This window comes from Molossus molossus, unplaced genomic scaffold (genome assembly GCF_014108415.1).
Source record: "Molossus molossus isolate mMolMol1 unplaced genomic scaffold, mMolMol1.p scaffold_m16_p_18, whole genome shotgun sequence".
Lineage (NCBI taxonomy): Eukaryota > Metazoa > Chordata > Mammalia > Chiroptera > Molossidae > Molossus > Molossus molossus.
This window is the reverse complement of record NW_023425353.1, coordinates 63,157,091-63,174,069: the sequence shown is the minus strand read 5'-3', so window position 1 is coordinate 63,174,069 and position 16,979 is coordinate 63,157,091. Positions and strand designations below refer to the sequence as shown.

At 52.2% G+C, this 16,979-nt stretch overlaps 1 protein-coding gene across 1 annotated transcript; it reads right to left on the bottom strand.

Moving 5' to 3' along the window:
• Positions 1-1,621: 1,621 nt before the first annotated feature.
• On the bottom strand, positions 1,622-3,428 carry LOC118633461 (cathelicidin antimicrobial peptide). Its single transcript, XM_036267411.1, has 4 exons — positions 3,231-3,428; positions 2,534-2,641; positions 2,329-2,400; positions 1,622-1,815 (listed from the first exon to the last, which is right to left on the bottom strand). The coding sequence occupies exons 1-4, from the start codon at positions 3,426-3,428 to the stop codon at positions 1,681-1,683; spliced, it is 513 nt and encodes a 170-aa protein (XP_036123304.1). The 3' UTR covers positions 1,622-1,680.
• Positions 3,429-16,979: the final 13,551 nt, after the last annotated feature.

Genomic DNA, 16,979 nt, shown 5'->3' with positions numbered 1-16,979 from the left:
CACACCCCACACTGGGGATTGGGCCCACAACCTGGGCATGGGCCCTGACTGGGAATCGAACCAGCAACCTCTTGGTGCATGGGTCAGTGCTCAACCACTGAGCCACACTGGCTGGGCAGGATTGTTGGTTTTTGGTTTTCTTTTTAAATTTAAATTAATTAATTTCGTTACAGATGTTTCTCCTTTCCTCCCCATTGATACCCTCCTCCCAACCTCCCCCACCCCCACAGCATTGTTGTCTATATCCATTGGTTATGCTTATATGCATATAAGTTCTTTGGTTTATCTCTTCCCTCTCCCCTGCCCCCTCTTCTAAGGTTTGCCAGTCTGAACCCTACTTCTGTATCTCTGGGTCTATTTTGTTTATCAGCTTATTTTGTTCATTATATTCCACAAATAAGTGCGACCATGTGATATTTGTCTTTCTCTAACTGGCTTATTTCGCTTAGCATAATACTCTCCAGGTCCCTCCATGTGGTCTCAAAGGATAAGAGATCTTTCTTTCTTACAGCTGCATAGTACTCTATTGTGTATATGTACCACTGCTTTTAGGATTCTTTTTTTTTTTTCTTTTAGGATTCTTGTTTTTTTTTTATTCTCACCCAAGGATAGTTTTCCATTTATTATCAGATAGAGTGGGAGGAAGGGAGAGAGAAAAGAGAAGAGAAGAGAGAGAGAGAGAGAGAGAGAGAAACATCAACTGGTTGCCTCCCGCATGCCACATGCCCCCAACCAGGGGCCAGGGACAAACCACAACTAAGGTACATGCTCTTCACCAGAATCAAACCCAGGACTCATTGTTCCACGGGCCAATGCTCTACTGCTGAGCCAAACCGGCCAGGGCAGGATTCTTATTTTTAATGGTACAAAATGTTGTACCAGCTGAAGAAACAGTGCCAGAGGAAAAGCCAGAGGTATGGGGGGTTTTGCAAAGTTAAAGGGCAGTTGAAACTGTATGGGCATTAGAACCCTGCTGACCTTAAAACCCAGCCAGCCATGAGACTGAACAGCGTCTCTGAGTGTTTAACAAAATGCCTGGCCCTGGCCAGTTTGGCTCAGTGGTTAGAGTGTCAGCCCGCGGACCAATGAGTCGCGGGTTCGATTCTAGTCAAGGGCATGTACCTCGGTTGTGGTTCGTCCCTGCCCTGGATGGGTCATGCAGGAGGTAACCAGTTGGTGTGGCTCTATCACATCAATGTTTCTGTCTGTCTCTCTCTCTCTCTCCCTCCCTCCCACTCTATCTGATAATAAGTGAAAAATATCCTCGGGTGAGGAATAAAAAAAAAAAATGCCTGGTGCGTCTCTCCACTGTCACCTCAGTGTGAGCAGGAAGAGCTCAGCACAGCCCCACTGCCCTGCACACACAGTAGATCTCCTTAAGCCCCTACTGGGTATTCAAGGAGGAGGGCAGGAGGTATGTGAAGGCACGGGATGGACCCTGAGGTTGGAGACTGCCCTGGGCCTCTTGGCCCTGCCTCGCCCCATGCCCTCCTGGACGGAACAGCTGTCCCCACGCATCCCTGGGTTTCGCCCGCAATGTGTGTGTGGTGCGCACACGCAGGGCCTCCCAGACTTTGTTGTGGTGAGTGGGAGAAGGAAAACAAGTGAAATTGAAGCCTGGAGAAACTTGCTTTCACAAGACTTTATTTTTCAGAGTCCAGAAGCCAGAGCTGGAGCAAATTAGACACTTTTGGCCTCTTCCATGGACTCAGTATTCGTAAAAAAGTCCTTGATTCTCTTGCCGATTTTCTCAATTTTTTTACCGATAATCTGTCCACCTTTCTTGAGCAAACCGCCCAGTGAGACATCCTTGAGCTGTGCACCAGGAGGAAACAGGCTGCTTGTGGGGCTGCACCAGGGTCTAGACCCCTCTAGACACCCCCTTCCTGGCCCACCCTAGGAGCCTTGAGGCCCCAGTTCACCCTCTGGCTGTGACCTTTGGGGCATATGGTTGAATCCCTACACCTATAAACGGATGAGGAAACTGAGGCCCAGAGATGATAGTGGCTTCCCAAGGTCACATAGCCAATCCCAGCAAAGCTAAGACAGAGCATGAACTGAAAGCTGCTTATTCTAGATCAGAGGCTCTCAAACTTTAGCAGGAATCTTCTGGAAAGCTTGTTAAATACAGATTGCTGGCCTCACCCAGAGCCTGAGTCAGCAGGTCTGAGTGGGGCCTGAGAATTTGCATTTCTAACAAGCTCCCAGGTGAGGACCATACATGGAGCCCACTGCTCTGAGGGGTTGCAGAGCCAGGGCTCGGGCTGAGGGAGAAGCCCAGGGTAGTGAGGCTTTCTCGGCCCCTACATCTAGGAAGGGGCCACTTACCTGGTCACAGGTGATGTCAAAGTAGCCTTTGGCCGGGTCCAGATCGACTGTCCCTATACACTCTTTTATCAGCTAGAAGGGAAAAGTTCATGGCTAAGCTGGAACCTTTGTTCCATAACCTTCCAGCCTCACCCCAGGCTCTGGAACTGTTCCCCTGAGGCTTCCTGTTCAGCATCTTGGGAGGCACCCCTAGCCCCAGCCTCACCCCATTCTCCTTGAAGTCACACTCCTCAGGTGGCTGCCGCGTCGTCCGAGGGCACACAGTCTCCTTCACTGTGAAGCTCACAGGCTTTGGGGTGTTTGGGTTCTCATCCTGGCCAGGAGAGAAAGTGGGGAGACCAGCATTGGGCCTCTGCTTGCTTTCTCTGATCTGTATCCCTTCACCACCACCCCCAAAACAACAGCCTTTCAACAGCCCCTGCTTTGTCCCTGTCACTGGGTTTGGTGCCGGGGCACAGAGGCGAGCAGGGCACAGCCCATTCCTGCCCACACCAAGTACACAGAGAGCAGAGCAGACCTCAGAGGAACTAAGGGGACCGAGGGCGAGCAGGGGCCCCTGAGGAAAAACATTGCCTCAGAAACCTGGAGGCTGAGCAGAGCCTTTGTCTGGATGTGGGAAGTCACGTCCCAGACCCAAAGACCCCATTCTTGTCCCTAGAACTCCCAGAAGTCCCTGAAGCCTGAACGGAGGGGGGGCACCTCTGCACAGTAGAGATTCTAAGGCGGGAAACTCATCTGGGAAGGGACACAGCTCTAGGAAGTTTTCCTGGAAGAGGTGGAACCCCACTTAAAGGGAGAAGTGCCTTCCTGACAGGAGGTCCCGCAGAAGCAAAGGAAGTGGCAGTGTGGCCAAGCGTGGGGGGAGCAGAACCTCACTAGCCGGCATCCCCTCCCCAACTCACCCCCTCGGGCTTGGCGCCCAGCTCCAGGAGGCGGTAGAGATTAGCTTCGGAGGAGCGCTGGTTGAAGCCCTGCACAGCAAGGAGCACGGCCTGCTGATAGCTGAGGGCCTGGCCAGTGGCTGGAGGCATTGCCAGGCCCACCACCAGTAGCAACAGTGACCAGCACCCCCAGGAGAGGCTGTTCCTCTGAGTCTTCATGGTGCCCAAGTCTGCCTCCTCCCAGCATGCAGGACCCTTTTTTATGCCAGGTTGGGCTTGTTGCAAAGGGCTGACCAGGAGCCTTTCTCACTTGCCCCATCACTGGCCACCCGCCAGGGTGTGGGCTGTGGCTTGCCTCAGCTCCGATGTTACGTCAAGGGCTTGCTGGTCAGTGGGCAAGATGTACCTCGTATGCAAGGTGAAGAAATGGTTTCTCCATCTCCCTGACAATGTCTTGGCTTCTCCTGGGCCCCTGGAGGGAGTTTTAGCCAGGGTTACTCAAGAGAGCTCAGCCATCCAGGAGAGGAAGGGAGCCAGGGTGCCTGTCCTACATTTTCTCCCCACCGTGGCTCCCCAGGAATCAGTGTAGTGTACTATATTCACCACTGAATCTTCAGTTTTCGGTACTGCCTGGCACCCAGCAGGCACTGGGGTAACATTTGATGAATGAATTAACAGTAACCACCCTCCACCTGGAGCCTTACTCACTCAGTCAGTCCCAAGGAAGACTTCTAAAACGACTCCATCCTGCCCGGGCCGGTCTGGCTTAGCGGTCAGAGCGTCGGCCTGTGGTCCAGAGAGACCCGGGTTCGGTTCCCGCTAAGGGCACGTACCTCGGTTGCAGTTTGTCCCCGGCCCTGGTTGGTCGTGCGGGTGGCAGCCACTCGATGTGTCCCTTTCACATCGATGTTTCTCTCTCTTCCTCTCTCCCCTTCCCACTCTACCTGAACAAAAAATAGAAAAATGTCCTCAGGTGAGAATAAAAAAAAAAAAGACTGGTAGGAGGGGCAGAGGCGGACAGGCTGGTCCCACACCCACGCGTGGCGGATAAAAATCAGGAGGACACCTCAGCTGGGAAGGTCCTCCCTGAGGACTGAGGGGTCCCCGTCCCATACCGGACTCCCAGCTCAGGGTTCCAGTGCTAGGAAGGGAAGTTCCCATAACTTCTGGCTGGAAAAACCAGTGGGAACTGAGGCTCAGGGAGGCTGAGACCCTGGAGCCCCAGGCTGCTGGACTTACTCGGACTCACTCCTTCTGGGCTCCAGCACTGGGGAGGCGGTTTGAAAGGCACCAGAGACATACGGGGAAGAACTGGGCTGTTTGTCATTGGGGTGAGAGCTGGAGGGGCAGCTTTCTCCTGACAGACTTGCTGTCAGAGGCCATTATTCCTTTGGTGAGCCCTTCCCTGGGGCAGCAGACGGCCACTATATCTGGGACTCCAGCCACCTGGCCCCCCCTGCCCTGAGGATTCCCTGAGACCCTGCCCCACCCAACTTTCAGGCCCACCCAACCTGTTTCCAATGGCTTCACCATAGGATTGGCCTGTCTTTGATCCTGCTTCAGAGTTTCCTAAAATCTCTCAAACAAGCAGCATCTGGTCTCAGGGAGCCCCACACCTCTCGTTAAATGGCCCCAGGCCCTGCACTGGAAGCAGCCAGCCTTGGTTCACAATTTGGCTTTTCCTGGGCACCTCCAAGCCCAGCACAAGACCCAGCCATCAGCAGATCACTTTGTAGCTTATGCCGGGTGGCCCTGGGTACAACTCAGGCAGGAGCTGACCTTGCCCCAGAGCCAGCACACCCAGTGAACAGCTTCCGACCACACTGAAGCACCACCACCCAACCACCTCCACAAGTGACACTCAATGAGTGGACTCAATGGGTATCAGAGCCCTGATAAAGTAAGTCTTGCTCTATATGGTGGGGCCCTACACAGCTGATCCTCCAAGCGAGTCAAAGGTCAGTGGTCAGTGAGCACAGCCAGTCCTTGCAGCTGATCAGCCTGAGTAAATCCCTCCCATTGAGGAGCCAACAGTAATCAAGACTCAATTACAACTAGAGGGTATACAGTCCACATGAGAAGTGCATGAAGCCTAGGAGATGTAGCAACTCTATCTAATACATAGAAACAAACACAGGGAAGCAGCCAAAATGAGGAGACAAAGAAACATGTCCCAAATGAAAGAACAGAATAAAACTCCAAGAAAAGAACTAAACAAAATGCTAATAAGCAATCAATCATATGGGAAGTTCAAAACACTGGCTATAAGGATGCTCAAGGAACTTAGTGAGAACTTCAAAGAACTTAAGAAAACTCCAAGGAACTTAGTGAGAACATCAACAACATAAAAAAACAGTCAGAAATGAAGGATGCACTAACAGAAATAAAGAATAATTTACAGGGAATTAATAGTAGAGTAGGTGAAGACAAGAAGCAAACAATCTATTTGGAATATAAGGAAGCAAAAAAAAAAAAAAAATCCAAAAACATGAGGATAGCCCTGGCCAGTTTGGCTCAGAGGTTGAGCGTCAACCTGCGGACCAGAGAGTCCCAGGTTTGGTTCCTGCTAGGAGCACATACCACCAAAAAAAAAAAAAAATGAGGCTAGTATAAGAGTACCAACATTTGGATCATAGGGGTGCCAGAAGGAGAAGAATACCAACTTCAAGAGTACCAACATTTGCATCATAGGGGTGCCAGAAGGAGAAGAGAGAGAGCAAGAAATTGAAAACCTATTTGAAAAATTAATGACAGAAAACTTCCCTAACTTGGTGAAGAAAAGACATGCAAGTCCAAGAAGCACAGAGAGTTCCAAAGAAGATGAACCCAAAGAAGTCCACACCAAGACACCATCATCAAAATGCCAAAGGTTAAAGACAAAGAGAGAATCATAAAAGCAGCAAGAGAAGACTGGCCGGTGTGGCTCACTGGTTGAGCATTGACCCATGCACCAAGAATTTGCCGGTTTGATTACTGGTCAGGGCACATGCCCAGGTTATGGGCCCAATCCCCAGTGGGGGACATGTAAGAGGTGGCCAATCGATGTTCTCTGTCATTGATGTTTTTATCTCTCTCTCCCTCTTCCTTCCTCTCTCTCTCAAATCAATAAAGAAAGCCCTAGCCAGTTTGACTCAGCGGTTGGAGCATTGGCTTATGTAAAGCAGAGTCCTGGGTTCAGTTCCCGCTAGGGGCACGTACCCCAAAAAAATAAGAAGAAGAAATAAAAGAAATAAATTTTGTTGTTGTTGTTGTTCAGATCGTGGGAGGGAGGGGGAGAAAGAGAGAAACATAGACGTGAAAGGGACACATCAAGTGGTCGCCACCCACACGACCCAACCAGGGCCGGAGACAAACTGCAACCGAGGTATGTGCCTTTAGCGGGAACTTAACCCGGGTCTCTCTGGACTGCAGGCCAATGCTCTAACCGCTGAGCCAAACCGGCCAGAGCAAGAAAAATATTTTAAACAAAGCAGCAAGAGAAATGCAGTTACCTACAAAGGAGCTCCCATAAGACTGTCAGCTGTTTCTCAAAAGAAACTTTGCAGGCTAGAAAGGAGTGGCAAGAGATATTCAAAGTGATGAAAAGCAATGACCTACAACCAAGATTACTCTATCCTGCAGAGCTGTCATTTAGAATCAATGGACATACCAAGAGTTTCCCAGACAAGAAAAAGCTAATGGAGTTCATCACCACCAAACCAGTATTATGTGAAATGTTGAAGGGTCTTCTTGAAGGAGAAGAACAAAAATATGAACAATAAAATGGCAATAAATACATATCTATCAACAATTGAATCTGCAAACAAAATGAGCAAGCAGAACAGAAACAGACTCATAGATACACAGAACTTTTTGTTGCTTGCCAGATGGGCGGAGGCTGGGGGGATGGGTGAAGAAGATGAAGGAATTAAGAAGTGCAAATTGGCTGTTAGACTGATGAACCTCAAAGGGAAGGGAGGAGGCAGGGCAGGAAGAGATAAACCAAAGAACTTCTATGCATATATGCATAATCAATGGACACCAACAGTAGTGTGGGGAAGGAAGGGAGAGGATGGGATTGGGGAGGAGAGTTTAAAATATAATACTAATAATAAAAAACTAAAAAACAAAAATTTTTTTGAGAGTATGTGCCCTTAGCAGGAACTGAACCCAGGTCTCTCTGGTCTGTGGGCCGACGCTCTAACCACTGAGCCAAACCGGCCAGGGCACTAAAAATTTTTTTAATTAAAAAATAATTGTAATGAAAATGTCCTCAGCCCTGACCAGATGTGGCCCTGGCCCCTCCCCAGCCAAGCTGAGGAAGGGTTCTCTACAACCACATTGACCCACTTCTTTGCTCTCTCTCACACTCAAAGCCACTGCAGGCTGGCCTGCCCTCATTGGACCCAGTGGCCACTCTCAAGCCTTGTCTTTATCTACCCAGGTGTTGGTGACCCCTCTGTCCTCCTGAAACTGTCCCCCCGCCCCCCGTTCTCCCTGAGGCCGCTCTTCGGGTTTCACTCCTGCCTCCCTGGTTGCTCCTCCTTGGTCTCCTCCCACGACCTTTCCCTCAATATAGAGGGCTTGCAGAGTGTGGTGCTGGGGTGCTTCTCTTCCCAGGCCTCACATCTCTCTGGGGACACCCTCTCTCAAGACATCAATTTCATGGACAGACATCAGCTGGGCAGTATGTCTCAGTTCAAGACTCTCATAAATACCCTGGCCGTCCCCAGGCCGCCCGGCCTGCTGTATTGCTGGGTGCTGCTGCACAAGCCCTGAGCTAGAAGCCTGGGGAGCACCCCACCTGCTCCTTCTTCCTCCTAGGGATACTCCCTCGCCCCCCCACCCCTGCCCTGGCTCCTGCCACCATCTTCTCGCCTCTGAAGTGCAAGCACAACCTCCAGACTCCAGCTTCCCCAGATTCCAGGCTCTCCCTAGACCACAGTCCGCTTTCCACACCGTTGTCCGGAGCTCCTCAAACTGCTGGTTTGGCCACTTCACCCCCAGCCTTCAGGAGCCCACAGCCCCCAGGCTGGCATCAGGGCCTGGAGCCTTGTTGCTCCCCATTGCCCTCCCTGCAGCCCTACATGCCCCAGGTGTCCGGCTGCTGCCTACGCCGTACCCCTCAGGCCCCTCCGAGCCTACTGCCCTTCTCCCCTCTGCTTGGCATGCTCCTCCACCTATGCGGCCTTCCCTGACCTCCAACCAGACGTGGCACCCTCCTCCTCTTTGCTCCCACAGCCTTCAGGAAGTCTCCTCTGATTTGACCCCAAATGACTCCCTGTTTGGTGCTCTAGTTGAGACAGGAGGCCGGGGAGGCTGGTGCTGGGAAGTGGGGAGAGCACCACTGGGACAGCTAATAGGCCAACGTGATAGAGGAGACCAGAGGCCAGGAGGAAAACTAGTCTCAGCTCTCCTACGGCATGGCCATCTGGCCGCGAGGCCTGAGGTAGCTGCTGGCCTCTGCTGGCCTGTGGGATCTTAGAGGCTTGAACAGGGCACCTTGGAAGGTGGCAGCCTGGATGAATGACGCTGGTTGCACACTCAGCCTTGGAAGAAGGAAGGAGAAATGGGCCTGTATGCAAGCCGGTTTCATAGCCCAGGTATTGCCCCACGGGGCTCTTGATCAAGCCGGGCTTGCACATCAGGGCCGTTTCTAGTGGCTAGGAGGAGGGTCAGTCCAGGACATTGGACCCCTAATATCTCTCCTGGATCCCTCACTATTTTTTTTCTGGCTTCAGGGTCCCCAAGGAGCGAAACTGGGAGAGAAGTAGGTATCGATGTTAGTTCTTAGACTAGGGCATGAGACTTGTCTAGTCCTGTATTCCTCTAGGTCAGATCCAGCACACCCAGAGCCCCTTTGCAATGGGCGGAAGGGGACATTCTACCTTGGCCAACACTGCACACTCCTCTCACTTGGAATCAGCCAGAGCATGCGTGGCTTCCACAGGAGCTCTGCTGCAAGTCAGAGTGTGGATCAGGGACGCGCCTTCCCTCCCTGGGCCACAGCACAAGGTCCTGGCTTTCCAGCTTCCGGGACTGAGCCCTGTCCAAGGCCAGTACATGCGGGTGGGTGTCCGCCACGTGAGGTAGCAAGGCTGACTCAGGACTTTAGAAGCCATGGCTTTCCTGGGGAGGGAGAGAGAGGCTCTCCCCAGCTTGCCCTTTTCATAATGTCTCATCCAATTAACAAGGTAATTAGAAGATTCTAGATGCATCCAGATCAGAAGGGGGGGGGGGTCGAGCTTTCACATTGGGTCTTGAGTGCTGGAGCCAGCAGTCACGGTGTGGTCAGGGAGTTTGGTCCAGTGAGGCTGCTGAGGGCTCTGGATGGCTTCCCACAGATGAGCAGGTGCTGGAGGCCCTCTCCCCCACTCCAGAATCCCTCCCACACCTGGAACAAGACCCATTTTAGCCTCTTCTCCCCACTCCCTCTCCAGCTCCTTGTCCAAAGCCTTGGAGCCTGAAGAGCCCAATGGCTGCCCTGGTCCATGGAGCACAGCCCGCCCCAGCCAGACTTCCGGTGAGAGTGCAAGGGCTGGAGGGCTGGACTGTCACTTGCTCGACAGGCATCTTGGGGGCCTTTACACCCTTCCCAGCCCTGAGGCATCTTCGGAGAACCTGCAAGCAGTGGCCCAGAAAAGATGACTCCTAGCTGAACCCCTGTTCTCCTTAGTGACCTGAGCAAGTCACTTGACCACGCTGAGCCTTGGTTCAACAGAGCAGAGAGTTCCTGTCCTTGTCTGTCCATTGAAATCATCTGGGCAGATTCTGTACGGTGCTCAGCTCAGGCCACACCCCACAGTCCGATTTGTTCTGGTGTGGGGTCAGGATTGAGAACTCATGGGCTGGAAGCTACAGATGCCCTTTCATGGATTGTGTCTAGTGGAATTGTGATTACAGATTTCACGTGGGCACACACATACACATGAGCATCCACTTTTACAACTGAGAAAACTAAGACCTAGAGCTTTAAAACAGTGGTTCTCCAGCCCAGCCAGTGTGGTTCAGTGGTTGAGCATCGACCCATGCACCAATAGGTCGATGGTTCGATTCCTGGTCAGGGCACATGCCCAGGTTGTGGGCCTGATCTCCAGTGCGGGGCATACAGGAGGCAGCCAATCAATGTTCTCTCTCATCCCTTGATCTCTCTCTAAAATCAATAAAGAAAAAAAACATTAAAACAAAAAAATAGTAGTTTTCCAAATGTGGACCCCAGACGATCAGCATCACCAACTACTGGGAACTTGTTAAAAAAGGAAATGGAAATTATTGGGCCTCACTCCAGATCTACTGAATCAGAAACTCCGGGTAGGGCCCAGCAGTCTGTGTTTAAGGAGCCCTGTGGAAATTGTGATGCACAGTGAAGTTTGAAAACCAAAGAAGCATCAGAGCTGGAAGAGACACCAGTTTGGAGAATAAACCAAGGCTCAAAGAGGTTAAGTGACATGCTCAGGGTCACTTAGCAAGACAAGAACAGGGCTGAGCAGTCCCCAAAGATTTCTGGCCAGTCTGAGGCATCTCCTTGCTGCCAGTCTCCTCTGGACCCTCCATACTGCCCTCCTCCTAGGAGAGAGAGGATACTAGACCTTGACCCTAACCTTCCTACCCTCCCAGCCCTGGCTAACGCCAACCCTCTCTGACTCCCCCTTCTCCAGTCTGTGTGAGCCCACGAGGCCTCAGAAAATTCTTCAGAAGATGGCTTTCAAATGATGCATCCAAAGAAGTCACTCTGAATGCATGTGTCCAATGCTTTCTGAGATGGCTCCATGCCCATAGAGCCAGCTTTGCTGACCCCTCCCCTCCTGCAGTCCTCCATCTCAGGTCCTTCCAGAACTCTTCCCTGGGACTGCTCTGGCCCAACCCAATAAAACCCAGCTCAGAACCTGGTCCGTATCCTCCTTCCCTGTGCTCCCCTGTTGCAGAACCCCAGGAGGAGGCCAGGGCTGGGATGATGTCCCTCTCTGCACTCTGCCTCCACCCCAGACCACGCCCCTCGATGTCCCAGGCCCCCACCCTCCATCCATCATGTTTGTCACTGCCCGGGTAGAATGCCAAGGGCCAAGTCACATCGCTCAGGTGGACCTGGCATTGGAACCTCACACAGCTGGTCATGCAGATATGCAGCCTGAGGTGACAGTGAAGCTGTGATGGCTGTGCCACTCCAGTTCAGGCATGACCAGTGCTGTCCCTGCCTCACAAGAAGTCATAAAGAATGTAGCAGAGTTCTGGCTGGGTAGCTCAGTTGGTTAGAGCATCATCCTAATATACCATGGTTGTGGGTTCAATCACCAGTCAGGGCACATAGAAGAATCAACCAATGGATGCATAAATAAGTGGAACAGCAAATGGACATTTCTCTCTCCCTCTCTAAAATCAAATTAAAAGAAAAAAATTGGGCCCTGGCCGGTTTGGCTCAGCAGTAAGAGCATCGGCCTGTGGTCCAGAGAGACCTGGGTTCAGTTCCCGCTAAGGGCGCGTACCTCAGTTGCGGTGGCCCTGGTTGGTCGTGCGGGTGGCAGCCACTCGATGTGTCCCTTTCATGTCGATGTTTCTCTCTCTCTCTCTCTCTCTCTCTCTCTCTCTCTCTCTCTCTCCCCCTCCCACTCTATCTGAACAAGGGGGGGGGGAATGTCCTCGGGTGAGGATTAAAAAAAAAAATTGGGGAAAAAGAGCCCAGGCCAGTTTGGCTCAGCGGTTAGAGCGTCAGCCCGCAGATCAGAGTCTCGGGTTCATTTCCGGTCAAGGGCACGTACCTCAGTTGCGGTTCAATCCTCGGCCCTGGTTGGAGTTGTGCAGGAGACAACCGGTCAATTTGTCTCTCTGACATCGATGTTTCTCTCCCTCCCTCCCTCCCACTCTATCAGGAAAAATATCCTTGGGTGAGGATTTTTTAAAAGAGGAAAAAAGAATGTAGCAGGCCACAGCATCAGGGGAAGAATCTGGGAGGAGGGTGAACCTGAGATAGAAGAGAGAGCTCCGGATCCAGGGGCTCAGCCTGAGCAAAGGCACAGTGGACACAAATGGGGACATATAAGGAGACAAGTAGGGAACAGGGAATGCTGGAAGCAGTGACAGAGGGGAGGGGACTTAGTGGGGGCTCAGAGCAGGAATCTGAGTGCTTGTTTGGAGCCTGAGCAGGGCAGGGGAGCTAGGCTGGTCAGGAGGCTCCAAAGGGTGGGACTCCAAAACTCCAGAGGAACCTAGGATAGAACCAGCCCAGCTAGGGCATCAACAAGCACGAGGGATGTCAGGGACACTTGAAGAAAATGTCTCCCAGAGTCAATGACCAAAAATCAATGTTCTAAACGCCCCGTTCAAACAATTGGCTAAATTTACTAATTTGTCCAAAATGTATATGACATAGCTATGTGAATTGGGGGGAGCAGTGAAGTCACAGTGACTTAGAACTCCAGGGTTCCAGGGACCCCAAACCCTCCCTGTGTCCTCAGCCTTCCCTGCTCTGTCTCTCTTTCAGGTGTCACCAGCACCATCCCAGGTTATGTTCCCTTAGCTGCTCAAATTGATTATAAAGAGAGATAAAAGCACACAATTGCATATAAATCTTCAACATATTTAAACCATCTCCTTGTTTAAACCAACAGCACAAGAAAGAGCCTAGGGCCCTGACCTGTTTGGCTCAGCGGTTGGAGCATCGGCCTGTGGACCAGAGAGTCCAGGGTTCGGTTCCCGCTAGGGGCACGTACCAAAAAAAATGAAAAAGAAAGAGCCTGGGGAGTGAGGTTGGAGGAGGAGGGAGACCAGGAGGGCTGACGGGCGGTGGGGACTATGTGTGAGGTAGCGCTGGGGCTGGGGGGAACCCTGCTGGGTTGGTATGAACCTTTGGCTGTGACTAGGAGACAGTCTGGATTCCCCTGCTGTCCCTGCAGCTGGTGTAGTGGGGACTCTCCCCATTGGGAGGGAGCACCTGTCCTAATGGTCATCTGGCAACCACGTTGTAGTGAGTTTTCTTCCAAGGAGTTTACCAATGGCAACAGTACTGAGTAGGGTTCCTGGGGCCCATCCTGTCACCAAAGCAACAAACCTAACACTAACCCCTGGGACTGCCAAGGTAACAGCATTGAGAGCAGACCCTGGGCCCCCTGTGTCCTGCACACACACATCACCCCTACCCCAGCCTCATGATGGCCATGTTGTACAGAGTCTGGCCACCTAAGTCCAAGGAGGTGACCTGTGTGTGGTCCTTCAGGCTACAAAATGGTCCCATGTATACACCTCTGAGCCTTCAGCACTCCCGTGAGGAGGGCAGGGCAGGGCAGGGGTTACCACCGGTCTCACTTGGTAAGATAGAAACTGAGGCCTGGCCCTGGCCGGTTTGGCTCAGCGGTTAGAGCGTCGGCCTGCGGTCCGGAGAGACCCGGGTTCGGTTCCCGCTAAGGGCACGTACTTCGGTTGCAATTTGTCCCCGGCCCTGGTTGGTCGTGCGGGTGGCAGCCACTCGATGTGTCCCTTTCACATCGATGTTTCTCTCTCTCTCTCTCCCTCCCACTCTATCTGTACAAAAAATGGAAAAATGTCCTCAGGTAAGGATTAAAAAAAAAAAAAAAAAAAAAAGAAACTGAGGCCTGGGGCAGGATGTGACCTTGGGAGGGAGATCTTGGCCAAGTCAGGCTTGATGGCGGGACCCAGAGCTCTGGCTCCCGTTTGGAGCTTTCCCTGGCTAAATCTGGAGCTTCCTATTTCTCTCTGATGGACTCCATCGCCCCCTCAGCTCTGACCTCACCAAACACCCTGGCCAGCCCTGCCTCTCTCTGGCAGCTCATCGCATTGCCAGGCACTGGAGACTCAGCTTCTTGACCTGCTGCACTCTGGGCATTGAGGGGCTAGACTGGTGGGCCCCTTCTGTCCTGTGCCACCTCCCACTCTTTTCTGTCCTTTTCTGGGCCTTCCCCTGCCCTCCTGCTGCTCAAGGCTGAGGGCAAAGACTCCTGGGAGACTCTGGACAAGTGTAGAGGGAAATGAGTTGCTCTCAGAATGGCATCCTGGGCCTCCTTGTGCTGTGGAAATATGGATATACCACTGGCCGGGACCGGCTAAGTAATTTGCAAAATAAAAATGCAGGATCCATTCGGCCAGTGTGGCTCAGTGCTTGAGTGTCAACATGTGCACCAAGAGGTTGCCGGTTCAATTCCAAGCCAGGACACATGCCCAGGTTGTGGGCCAAACCCCCAGTGGGAGACATGCAGGAGTAGGCCCGTCAACATTCTCTCTCCTCAATGTTTCTATCTTCTCTCCCTCTCCCTTCCTCTCCCTCCAAAAGTAAAGAAAGAAAGAAAAAAAAATTTTTTTAAAGAACATGCAGGGTCCTGCCCAGGCGGTGTGGCTCAGTGGTTGAGCATGGACCCATGCACCAAGAGGTCGCGGGTTCAATCCCCAGTCAGGGCACATGCCAGGGTTGTGGGCTTGATCCCCAGTAGGGGGCATGCACGAGGTGGCCAATCAGTGTTCTCTCTCATCCATGTTTCTATCTTTCTCCCTCTCCCTTCCTCTCTAAAAATCAATAAAAATAAATAAATTACATTTAAAAACGAAGAAAGAAAGAAAGAAAGAAAGAAAGAAAGAAAGAAAGAAAGAAAGAAAGAAAGAAAGAAAATGTGGGGTCCTCTATTCAAAAATTTTAAGAATTTTAAGATCTCAAGAATGGAGCATTAAACCAGTACAGGCCCTTCTGAGCACAGGGCCCTGAGTGACCACAGCGAGCTCACACCACGGAGCTGGCCCTGCCGCGGGCCCCAGAGCCAGGGCAGGAGGACTTCAAGGAGTCTCAGGAGTTCCTGCAGTGATGGAGCTGTAAATCTCCTGGGACATTAAGCATGCACTTTTGACTTTGATTTACTCTATTCAGTAAAGTCTTCTTTAGGAAATAAAGAAGAGCTTCAGACACACACATACAAGCGTGTAACGCTAACAATTACAACTCCCCATTGCTCAGAGGGCTACCAGAGGCCCCAGAAAGCAAGGGAGCAGGGGACTTAGCAAGGCCGCAGGTGCACAAGGGCAGTGCCAGTCCAGGCCAGCGCCCTTGCCACCACCCACAGCACCTCCAGCCATCTGGCCCAGTCTGGAGCTTTGTGGTCTGGCCTCTGGCCTCCTCTCCAGCAGCTCCAAGCCTGCACAGGCACCACGGGCCCCCCACACAACAGGCCGCTTTCCTTGGCTGGAACCCTCGCCCAGCCTTCTTGGCCCGTCAGAGTCCTAGGCTCCTTCAGGACGAGGCCCCTCCTCAGGAGAGCCCACCCGAGCTCACAGTTCTCTCTCAGCCCTTTGCCCCACAGTGGGGTCTCCGTGAGCATGATGAGGAGGTGAAAATGTTCCGATCAGACAGCAAGTTCAGAACTCCTCTTGGGGAATCCTGGGGAAATACTCAGTAAGCTGATAAAGGTAGGTGTCAGCAGGAGGCTTTTTGCTCCTGAGAGGGTCAGGGCACAGAAGAATGGCTGAGGGGCTGCAGGAGGACCTGAGGCGAGAAAAGGGTTTGAGGCTGGGGCTGGGAGACCCATCTGACATGGGGGCCAAATCCATGCGCTTGTCTGTCTTCCTGCCAAGGCGTGAGACCTGTTCATTCGTGGCGCCGCTCTGAGTGGGTCCTGCATCACAGAGGCACTGAGAGTGGGATGGTAGGTGGGTACCCAGCCCTGTGAGCTCGGGAAGGGACACTCAGGATTATTCCAGGCCCACCCCACAGAGAGGGCCCCGGAAGCTGAACCAGGAAAGACATGAGCATCCAGTCTCCAAAAGTGCCCTTCCCAGCTTTCCCACAAGTGAGTGGGGGATCCAGGTTTATCCCCTGAAGAGAAACTGGAAAACTCCTCAATAAAGTGGATCTTCACCCTGGCTGGATAGCTCAGTTGATTAGACTGTCACCCCAATACACTGTTATAGGTTTGATCTCAGGTCAGGACACATACAAGAATCAACCAATGGCCCGGCCCGTGTGGTTCAGTGGTTGAGCGTCGACCCATGCACCAAGAGGTCCCAGTTTGATTCCCAGTCAGGTCACATGCCCAGGTCATGGGCCAGATTCCCAGTGAGGGGCATGCAGGAGGAGGCCAATTGATGTTCTCTCTCATCGATGTTTCCATCTCTCTCTCCCTCTCCCTTTCTCTCTCTCTCAAATCAATAAAGGGGAAAAAGAAAAAAGAAAAAAGAATCAACCAATGGCCCTGGCTAGTGTGGCTCAGTTGGAATATCATCCTGTACACTGAAAGGTGGCACATGTCCGATAGCCTGGGAACTGGCGCCAGGCAAACTGTTCAGACATTACCTTGCTTACCCAACCTAGACTCCCACCCTGTTTCAGGAACTGTTTGCCCCGAACTCATAGATCAACTCCTGTCCCATTCTCCTGTCCTAGTCCAGGAACTGTTTGCTCCAGGACAATAGACTCACATTCCAGGGTCCCCCATGCGTAGCCCCGCAGGACCTAACCCGAACAACAAATTCCCGCTGCCATAGGCGCAGATATAAAAATCACAAACCCCAGCATCGGGCACAGCTTCTCGGACTCGACTCCCGGAGTCTGTGAACCCGCCGGGAGTGTACCCAATAAAGCCTGATTTCTGCTTATTCCGCTGTTTGGCTCTTCAGTTTCTTCCCACCTCCCACCGGCGGCGTCTGGCTACCTTACAGCACGCCCTGGCCAGTTTAGCTCAGCGGTTGAGCATCGGCCTGCGGACCTGAGAGTCCTGGGTTCGGTTCCCCCTAGGGGCACATACCCACCCACCCCCCAAAAAAAACAACAACGAAAGGTGGCAGTTCAGATTTCCAATC

Bases quoted from the DNA above. Each gene is read 5' to 3' on its own strand.
- LOC118633461 (XM_036267411.1), bottom strand. From the start codon at position 3,428: ATGAAGACTCAGAGGAACAGCCTCTCCTGGGGGTGCTGGTCACTGTTG. The intron at 2,642-3,230 runs GTGAGTTGGGGA...TCTCCTGGCCAG, and splicing joins TGGGCGCCAAGCCCGAGGGG to GATGAGAACCCAAACACCCC. The intron at 2,401-2,533 runs GTGAGGCTGGGG...TTTCCCTTCTAG, and splicing joins GTGACTTCAAGGAGAATGGG to CTGATAAAAGAGTGTATAGG.